This window comes from Haplochromis burtoni, unplaced genomic scaffold, assembly GCF_018398535.1.
Source record: "Haplochromis burtoni strain Fernald_Lab_line unplaced genomic scaffold, NCSU_Asbu1 Contig_4, whole genome shotgun sequence".
Taxonomy (NCBI): domain Eukaryota; kingdom Metazoa; phylum Chordata; class Actinopteri; order Cichliformes; family Cichlidae; genus Haplochromis; species Haplochromis burtoni.
In genome coordinates, this window is record NW_024582365.1 from 3,519,447 (window position 1) to 3,529,012 (window position 9,566).

The 9,566-nt window shown below is 40.5% G+C and overlaps 2 protein-coding genes across 3 annotated transcripts; one reads left to right on the top strand and one right to left on the bottom strand.

Annotated features, from left to right (window-relative positions):
• Window positions 1-318: 318 nt before the first annotated feature.
• On the top strand, window positions 319-4,430 carry rnaseh2c (ribonuclease H2, subunit C). The gene is made up of 5 exons (XM_005913331.2): window positions 319-399; window positions 1,108-1,262; window positions 2,057-2,169; window positions 2,264-2,383; window positions 2,885-4,430. Exons 2-5 carry the CDS (start codon window positions 1,109-1,111, stop codon window positions 2,906-2,908), a joined length of 411 nt encoding a protein of 136 aa, XP_005913393.1. The 5' UTR covers window positions 319-399; window position 1,108; the 3' UTR covers window positions 2,909-4,430.
• Window positions 4,431-4,855: 425 nt separating this feature from the next.
• On the bottom strand, window positions 4,856-9,148 carry zbtb3 (zinc finger and BTB domain containing 3). Of its 2 annotated transcripts, none has more exons than XM_042221370.1 (3): window positions 9,023-9,148; window positions 7,359-8,185; window positions 4,856-6,974 (listed from the first exon to the last, which is right to left on the bottom strand). In XM_042221370.1, exons 1-3 carry the CDS (start codon window positions 9,107-9,109, stop codon window positions 5,906-5,908), a joined length of 1,983 nt encoding a protein of 660 aa, XP_042077304.1. In that variant the 5' UTR covers window positions 9,110-9,148; the 3' UTR covers window positions 4,856-5,905. The 2 variants fall into 2 exon arrangements, with proteins under 2 accessions (XP_042077304.1, XP_042077302.1); XM_042221368.1 differs by having other exon boundaries at window positions 4,856-6,977.
• Between the last annotated feature and the right edge of the window lie 418 nt (window positions 9,149-9,566).

Consider the following 9,566-nt stretch of genomic DNA (forward strand, 5'->3'; position numbering starts at 1 on the left):
AAATACAAAGACTTATATTAAATGAAAACTGGGAATGAACGTGTTAAAAAAAAATTTAACCTTTAAAATCGAAGCAATTGAGTTGGCTGCTAATTTCACTTCAAATAGAAAGAAACATTACAAAGACAGGTGTTTAACCCCCCACCAAATAAATAAATAAATAAATAAAAAGGATACGGCTAACTATCTCATATCTAGAGGTGCGAGTGTGATTCACAGTTCAAGGGCGAAAACATCAAGCTTCACCGGGAGGAGGCGCTATTCTGGGGCTGAGCAGAAAAAAACCGCCAAAATATCTTCTGGCGTAGAAGAAGAAGGTTTTGTCCAATCACAAGCTGTGTTTGTTGTTTACCGGAAAAGATCCAGTTTAACGTTTCACGTTTGGAAAACTGCAGAAAGGTAAGGCTGGAGATATATGTCTTTTAAATAAATGTAAGACCTTTATTGCATGTTGTATGTTATTTAATAGGAATTATTTTTTTCTCTGGGATTCATTGGAAAACATACATGTGCTCACTTTGAGTATGTCGTATTCTGTGTATGAAAAATGGAGATCAACAAATAACCATTCTTATCGAAAGCCAGAAAAAAAATATTGTTTTAAAGTAAGTATTACTTTTGGCTGCTCTCAGATACTCAGGCAGACTGAAAGCTGTCCACCAAAAAGTTTCATCCTGTGCTGTGATGCATGGATTACATAGCTGAAGGTCTGACAGACAGTTATGGTTGACAGGCAATCAGACAAGTAGGCTGGTAGAACAACAGAAAAAGCTGTAAACAGGTGGAGTAACATTAAAGTCATCATGAGTTCTGAATCAATTGCAGATGATTCATTGTTTGTTTTATTTCTGAGTACACTAGTGTGCTGGACATAAGAGCTAAAAAAAACCCTACTATTGTGAACCTATAGTGACATCTGCAGTTGAAAAATTATTTTAATTGCAGAAAAACACTCAGATTAAAGGCTGAACTTTGTGGCTCAGTTTGTCTCACATACAATTTTTTCCCCCTTTTTTTGTAGTCTGTGACTGTGTTTGATAAAAGAGACTGAGGTTAAATTAAAAACTAAAAATGTACTTTCTTTTTTCTTCTGTCTCCTGGCTGCAGGATGTCCTGTAATTCCAGTGTTATTCGACTTTGTGCATCATCAGTGGGACAGGCACCGCAAGCTCCAGTCCACCTCATGCCATGTGAGATTGAACACAATGGGCCAGCACAGGTCAACCAATACTTCACTGCTACCACCAAAGACCAGAAACAAGGTAAACACAAAATCTTTTGATATCTGCTAATATGGATTTATCCACAGTGGACAGATAAAAATGTAGAGATAAAAGATCACTAAATGTGTAAATAAAGCAAACAGCTGCCAGTATCCTAGTTTTAAACTATTTTTGCTGCTTTTTTAATAACTGCTGTTTCTGATATGATTAATTTGTTTTGGGGGTAAAAGTGGAATGGTTTTTAAGAATTCTTGGAACTTTTAGTTAAAGTGAGTTGCTATTTAACACTTAAGTAATAAAAATGTAGCTTTATTGTCCTTTTTGAGACAGAAAACACTAACAAAGCGCAAAAACCAGCATATGCTAAAGCAAAGTGGACACATATGAACACTACCCGAATGTCTGTCTGAACAGATGAGTTTTAAGCTTCATTATAATGGATGCCACAGAGTAAAGGGTGTGTGCAGAAAGTGGTAAACTATTCCCTAGTTTTGGAGGTTTGGAAGTCACTATCATATTTAGTTTTCAAATGGGTTTGCAGAATCACAAGAAGACCCCTACCTAAGGACTTGAGAACACAAGTGGAGTAGTTTGACAAAATATGTGGGGACCTCAACCTGTAAGGTCATAAAAGTGAGACCCAAGATTTTAAACAATTCAAAAACTTTAAAAGTGGGATGTTATGCGAAGATTTATGAGAGTGAGTTAAAGCCTTACAGGATCAGTTTAGACAGACTGGAGGCGACAAGTAGGTGCTTTAGGAAAGAAAACTGCGCATTACACAGCACACATCAAGAATCCTCAATGTTTTGTTTTTTCCTTTCACATTGTAGATAAGTCAGTGTCATTCAGGGGACGTGGGTTAAAGGGGCAGGAGATCAGCTGTCCGCAGGGCTACACGGGGCTGGTACTGAAAGAGATCAACAAACCCGGCTCAGACCAGGAGGTAAATACCACTGGAGTTGTGGGTCCAAGAACTATTTCATAAAATCAGATGCGTAGATGAGGTTTTTGTAACTTGTGTTTATGTGTGTTTTCAGGACAGGACAGTGAAAGTATCTTCTGTATTTGACAAAATGACCTACTGGAACCTGGAAACACCTCCTAATTCAGACGATACTATTGTGATGGCAATGGATTGGCCTGATTTGGCTGAGGCAGTGAGTTGTTTTTTTCCCCTCTTGGATCCTTTAATCCAAGATCAAACCAAACTTTGTCTCCTAGTAATTAATATTTAATACATTTAACATAAATAATGTGTGCTTTTTTTGGTGAAATATGACCCAAACAAGCTTGGGATACCCTTGGCTGTATTTTGGAGCAGGTTCATATACTATTCAGTCACCTTTAATCACATCCTACAAGAAATTAAGCATGTAATACCAGTTGTTGCTTGAAGCTGCTGTTCTGAGTTAATTACCAGTTATTTCCTGGATCTATATTACATTTCCATCTGTGGCTATTCAGTACATGTTCACCGGGTTTCATAAATATAACGTTTTCTTGTAAACTCAAATTACACTGCATTGAAAACCTCAGTTGAGGCTCATTCTCTTTGGTGGAGGAACTGTGTTTAATTCAACTGATGAAAATGCAAAAGACACAGACAGAAATATTTTCAGATATTTGCAGGTTTGTCCTGATATTTTGTCCCTTCACAGATCCACGCTCCAGTAGAAGACTGAAGAAGCCGCCTGATGTCTCCTCAGCATTTTACATATGAAATGCGCCGCTTGCTGGTTATTCATGATAACTGGTGGAAAGGCTTAAGAAATATTTTCAGTAAGTGTTGCTTTTGCAGAGCAATAAGTTACACAACCTTTGTATATATCTTTAATGACATGTTTTTTTTCTAGTGAACAAAAAATAAATAAATAAAAGTCACTGACCAAAGTGTGCAATGTTTTATTCACTGAAAAAACTACCATGTTCATGTGGCACGTTCTACTCAACACTGTTTATTCACAAGGGCACATTTAGATTCTGTAGACTGGCTACTATAAAACCCTCTAATATGTATTAACTGCAATTATGATATGATAACGGTATGGTAATAATGACACACAGCAGCTGTCATACAAATACACTTAAGGTGGTGCAGAATGAAAGAGTGTTTAACATTAACTTAAAGTTTAAATAGAAGGCAGAAAACTGCATGTGTTCAAGTGTGTCGATACTGTGGTGGTTCTCAGTCATGGTAGTTTCAAGTGCTTGAAAACTATTCATTGCAAATGCTTAAATGACCCTCAGGTCCACCTCCAAGGATACAGTCCCCACTAAGACTCTCAGACAGCTGATGAAGCTGCTTGGATGAGAGGCAAGAAGAACATAACGAAGTCCAGCTGCCTTCTTTTCAAGCACTTGAGACGATATGCTGTTCTGTCAAATTACAGAAGTAAAACTGGTATGAGATTAATCAACCTGTTAGCTAATCAAGAAATGTTGGCCAGGAGCGTTCAGGGTTTTGTCTCCTTGACAACATTTGATTGTATCTAATGAACAATGTCAAACAAAGTCTGAAATGTGTGGTGATAAGACACAGAAGTTACGACCGGACATGCACAGAGCTGGGAGCATAACTTGCAGTAAACTACAATGTAAAATCCAATCCTGTGCAGGTCACTGGAAATAAAAAAGTTAATTTAACACCTTTATCCATTTCCATTATTTTCAGATGTAACTTCAGTATTTCTGGATCAGTTACTTTATGTTCCTCATTTGACACTTACTGCATTGGAGATAAAGAGGAAGGAAATGAAAACAAGAGAAAGAAACAAGGCAGGTATTGACAAAGTGACTTCAAAACAGTTCGAGCTCACATTTGGGGGTTTAAAATGGCACAAAAATCAACTTTCTGGCACTGAAAGAGCAGTCATACAAATTTAACAAATAAAAAAATAAAACCTTTGTGTTTGTTTTGAGTTAATAAAGCATAAGTGGTATAGTATGTCACAGCGAGGGATTCTGAGCTCTGGGTTTGAAGCGATATGGCACTCTGAATTCGGATCTGTGGAGGCGCACGCCGGGACAGCGTCTTTGGTGCACTCCATCAAAGGCCTACAGGCTGCCTCAATAATGTGTAATTGTTTTGTGTAATTTTAACTTTGTTTGTTCGTATGTATTTGTCTTGAAATGTGCTGCCTCTTGGCCAGGACTCCCTTGAAAAAGAGGTCTTTGATCTCAACGGGACATTCCTGGTTAAATAAAGGTTAAATAAAATAAAAATGACTAATATTTTTAGACATCTTTTTCATCTCTGATAATTTTAACAAACATACGTCTTTGATGCAACAATGATGAAGGTATTTAAAATTACAAACTTGGGTGCAAGGTGTCACTTAATATTACAAAGAGTACACAACAGTACAGCTATCAAATCTGTTCCAGGGCTCCAGTAGACAACAGTGAACATTAAACAGATTAGATTTGTGAATAAAAGAAGTACCAATATGTGTGGGTAAGATTGGGATCAAATTTCCAGAAAGGAAAGTTGGGGTATCTGTGGAGCGTTTTTAAAGTGAGAGATATAAAAGTCAGTCAGTGGCAGGGGTGGGAAATTTTGTCTCGGCCACTCAAACATTTAACCAGCCACGATTTTTATTTTGTTTGTGTAACATTTGCCTTGTTACACATGTGTGTAACATTTGCAATGTTGCGTTATATTTACTCCAGAAATATAACGCCACATTGCAAATGTTACTGATTGATTTTTCCTCCCTCTTCTAGATCCCCCTTTTCCATTAGTACCTACTCGGATTGATTTGCCATGGGAGTCAACTCAGATCGACTGGTTCTCCATTACAAATCAGTACTACCTAACCTGCGTGGTTGTCATCACAGCAATGCGTCAGAAAACCCTGCAACTTTATTAATATGCGACATGAACACTACAAAAAAAGGTGGACGTTGAGGCAAGAATATACCTGCTGCTCGGTCTGTGGCCTTTCGTCAGACTTGGGGACCACAGAGTTATTTTTGTAGCCATTTCCCCTGCTGCTGGGTTTAAAAAATGGTGGTTTCAATTTTCACGAACGTATGTAACGAAATATGTGCAGCAGGCTAAGCGTAATTTATGGTCCCAAAAATGTGTTTGTCAGCGTACATCTTTCCATTCGGGGTGAAAAATACAGAACAGGCAGTGGCTGCAGTTGACAACTTTTTACTGTTTTAACACTCTGCTTCACTTCAGCTCTTTTGTATGTCATATATGCTGTATGTATGCTGATGGATCAACAACAGCACAAGCAAAAGTGGCTCACAGACCGGTTGCACCACATACTTTGTACACTGCCTCCATATGACAACGGAGCTCTCTGCAGGTATACGGGCAACCCCAAAACTGCCAGCGGACAGCAAACATGCTCTCTCTGTTGGACCATAAACTCAGCTTTAGAGTGATTAAGGACAAAGAGAGATGGAAACATACTGATGAATGAAACGTGTGGTGAGCAGATGGAAGGAGTACTTTAAGGAGCTGATGAATTAAAAAAAATCAGAGAAGAGGACAGACAAAAGATAGTGAATCAGGAAATGCAGAGGATTAGTAAGGAGGAAGTGAAGGCAGCTATGAAGAGAATAAAGAGAGGAAAGGTGGTTGGTCCAGATTACATACTGAACAGTATGGAGTCTTTGAGAAAATGTACATACTGTACATTTTGTTGTGGAATTGAAAGGTGTCTGTGTTAGCTAAGAGGTGGAGGTGGTGGTGGTGGCTGCGCTGGCAGAGAGGACTCTGTGTCTACTTTGCTGCGTTTGGCTGGCAGTGTGTGGTCATGCGCTTTGCGAATGTGTCGGTACAGATCGCCCGATTGTGTGTAGCTTCGGTAGCAGTAGCGACACTCATACGGCCGCTCCCGTGTGTGCACAATGGCGTGGCGTCTCAGGGTGTAGGTGCACGAGAAAGTTTTTCCACAGACACCACACGTTGGTACGTCCTCTACGAAGTTTCCTACAGAGTCCTGGAGCTCCTGGAAATATGCAACAGGGTCGGAGTGCTGCTGAGATGTGGATGGAGGAATGAGGGATGCAGTGAAAGAGGAAGCATCCTGGGAGGAAGGTCCAGCCCCAGAGGAGGAGGAGGAGGGAGAGAGGGGGAAGGAGTAATCATTTGTTTGGGAGGTCAATTGTAAGAAGCCCTGTGGGTGAGAAGAGAGAAACTGAGGGCTGTTCAGATCTTCTTCCTGGATGTCATCTTCAAAGTCATCATCAACTTCCATCACGGGTTCTCTCTCTTTGCTTTCCTCTTTCTCATCCTCTAGCTCTTCATCTGATATAACAATGGCCTCCACTTTGACTTTCACATTCTCTCCATCATTGCCTCTCCTATCTGTTCCCATTAGAGGGTGATTTTTAGTATTAGATGAAGCTCCAGTGCCCCCCTCAGGTCCTTTAAGCATTTGTCTCTGAGGAGGAGGAGGAGCAGCAGCGAGGGATTCTGAGCTCTGGGTTTGAAGCGATATGGCACTCTGAATTCGGATCTGTGGAGGCGCACGCCGGGACAGCGTCTTTGGTGCGCTTAATTGTAAATGTGAGGTCAGAGCTGATGCTTGGATCAACATAACCATCTGCTGTCCTTTGCCTAATGTACTTCTGTCATCAGTGACTGAGGGTTCCCCTAAAGAGCCATTGCGTGGGAGTTGCGGTTCATCAGGATGTGCACTGGATTCTGACTGGGGAAGAGCAACCAGTGAGCGACCAGCAGCCTGGCTCACTGGGACCAGAGAAGAAGATGAGGAGGAAGGCTGCTGGTTACTGCTGAAAAATAAAAAGGAAGACACAAAGCCTTTTGATAAAAATAAATAAAATGTTCAATTTCTTATGGTTTAATCTAAATAATGATCATTAGTCCTCTCAGTGAAGGCTGTATTGAAATCAGATTTTACTTTGCTTCTCAGTTGTATATATATATATATATATATATATGTATATATGACATTATATAATTATATATATATAATATATATATACTACTATTATATATATATATATGTCCTTACACCCTTAGAAACATCTGATTATGAAACTGAATTAAAGACAACACTAAATAATTATAGAACAGAATTAAGTAATGTATGCTGCCATTGAAGTGTTCTTGTTTTTCCTTATTTTCTGTCTGTAAATCAACAATTTATCTACCTGCATGTCTCAGTGGTGCTACAAGGACTACAGAGTGCTGTGCCTTCTCCCTGATGCACAGCCCCCATCCTGATGTGACCTCCAGGAGCAGGGGCAGACTGGCCTGTGATGAAGCCTTGCACCAGCTCTCCACCTGGGGGCAGAGGAGGGCCATCCATGCCTGGCTGGGTGGTATCGGCGAGATCGGGGCTCAAAGGAGTCTGAGCTCGTGCCTCTGATGACTGCCCACCAGTCCTTTGTTCAGACTTCACAGTCTCCACATGGCTCCTCTCTGCCACCATGGATGCTGATAACAGTGGTGCAGCTATGGTGACTGGATTTGAGTGATCTGATGCCATGGCCACCATGGGCTCTGCTCCACGGTCACCCCCATCCTTCCTCCGTGTCTCTATTTCCTTCCTCGAACCAGCACTCTCTTCAGAGCGTGTGCTGTCTGCCTCAGCCAGAGGCCCTCGTCTCTGCAGCCGCCTCTTGCAAACTCTTACTACCTCATTCATGTGTAGAAAGCTTGCAGCTGCCAATACGTCCTCCACTGGAGGTGACTCTTCAAGCTGCAGCACTCCTTCATAGACAAAGTCCAAGAGCAAGCCAAATGCAGCTGATGTGACAATGTCACTGTCGAGCGTGACAGAGCTGCTGGTGCCGTTTCCTCCTGGAGAGTCTGAGTAGAACATATGGAAGAATGGCGAGCAGGAGGCCAAAACAGCCCGGTGAGCCAGGAAACGGGATGAGCCCACCAGGACGGTGCAGTCACAGAGGAAGCCCCGCTGGCGCTGAGACCGCAGGGCGGACAGCAGCTGCTGGGAATGCTGAGGAAACTCCATCACCTGAGCAAAAGAGACAGGGAGAGATGCGTTTAACCCCTACAAGTGAAAGCTTCTGTATGAAACTATACTGAATCACAATACAGTAAAGCAAAGCACAATTATACAAAAAGAGGATCTGTTCTTGTGGGATAACTGTAGGTAAATATTGTGCACTGGAAAATGTTTAAAATGTCCTCAAAGCTGGAAACACATTATAGTTATCACAGTGTGTAATAAAGCATTTATGACATGTCTGCTTTATAGGGAGACAAAATGTTACCTATGCACAAAATAAAGCACAATAACCTAAATAAGTTAATTAACTTATTTTCTCTGAGTGACTAGGGTGAAACAGTGACAGTGTGATTTTTTTAGATGTACTCTTTAGATAAATTAATGTTAATGCTTAGATAAACATCTAATAATATTTTATAAGACTACCTGTAGAGAAATCATAGGGGGACACTACAGCTAAATACAACACAAACATTTCCTAATTACTTACACTTACTAACAAAATATATATGATTTCTGACACTGTTCCTTACAAACGATAACTGTTGAATAATGACATGTCTCATCTAATTTTGCACCAAGATACATTACTTTTTCAGAACAGACACTGGATAATGCCGAGGTCAGAATTGCTAGTGCAAGATTTATACAGTTATATACAGTTATGCAGTTTTTTGTTGTTGTTGTTGTTTTTAAATCATTATACCAGTAAATAAATGGCTACGGCTATAAATAAAAAAGAGAGAAGCTATTTTTAAAATTGGAAATGGATTATTTGGAGCAAAAAGTTAAAGTGGCTATCACCATATATCGAGAGAGAGAGAGATAAAATAAAAGACTCACGGCAAACTCTTCGTGTTTCCGTCTTTCAGCGCTGTTTAATGGCAGGTAAGACTTTAAACAGCCGTCCAGCTTTAACGTTGCTAACATTAGGTTTCCATGGTGACCTGCTCGAATTCTTCGGTCCGCTGGCAGATCTCTTCATCCACGAGCTCAATCTGTAACATGGGACGTTTCACACAAACAGGAGAAGAAGAAGCACGACTGAAAGCGTACACTTTTCAGAAATCCCCCCTGCTGCCCAGCCAGAAATTCAGGTAACCCAAGCTCAACGATGCTAGCATTAGTTAGCCAAGTTAGCTCAGGTTCTGTGTTCAGTTCCAGCACCAGGAGTATCCGGACAGTCCCTACTTTAGAGCCTGCTATTTACCAGATAGGTTATTATTTACCACGGACGGAAACGATCGTTTCTATTCTTGAGTGCGTCATTGTTTTTGGTGGGTGTCCTGAACATTTTCTTACCTGCAGCCACTCAGACAACAGCTGTCTGTCTGAGTGATGTTTTCCTCCAGGACAAAAAAAAAAGAAAAGAAAAGAAAAGAAAAAA

Coding starts and splice junctions, on each gene's coding strand:
- rnaseh2c (XM_005913331.2), top strand. CDS start 1,109: ATGTCCTGTAATTCCAGTGTTATTCGACTTTGTGCATCATCAGTGGGA. Junction 2,170..2,263: donor AACCCGGCTCAGACCAGGAG/GTAAATACCACT, acceptor GTGTGTTTTCAG/GACAGGACAGTGAAAGTATC. Junction 2,384..2,884: donor GGCCTGATTTGGCTGAGGCA/GTGAGTTGTTTT, acceptor GTCCCTTCACAG/ATCCACGCTCCAGTAGAAGA.
- zbtb3 (XM_042221368.1), bottom strand. CDS start 9,109: ATGTTAGCAACGTTAAAGCTGGACGGCTGTTTAAAGTCTTACCTGCCA. Junction 8,186..9,022: donor GGAAACACGAAGAGTTTGCC/GTGAGTCTTTTA, acceptor TCTTTTGCTCAG/GTGATGGAGTTTCCTCAGCA. Junction 6,978..7,358: donor AGCACCACTGAGACATGCAG/GTAGATAAATTG, acceptor TTTATTTTTCAG/CAGTAACCAGCAGCCTTCCT.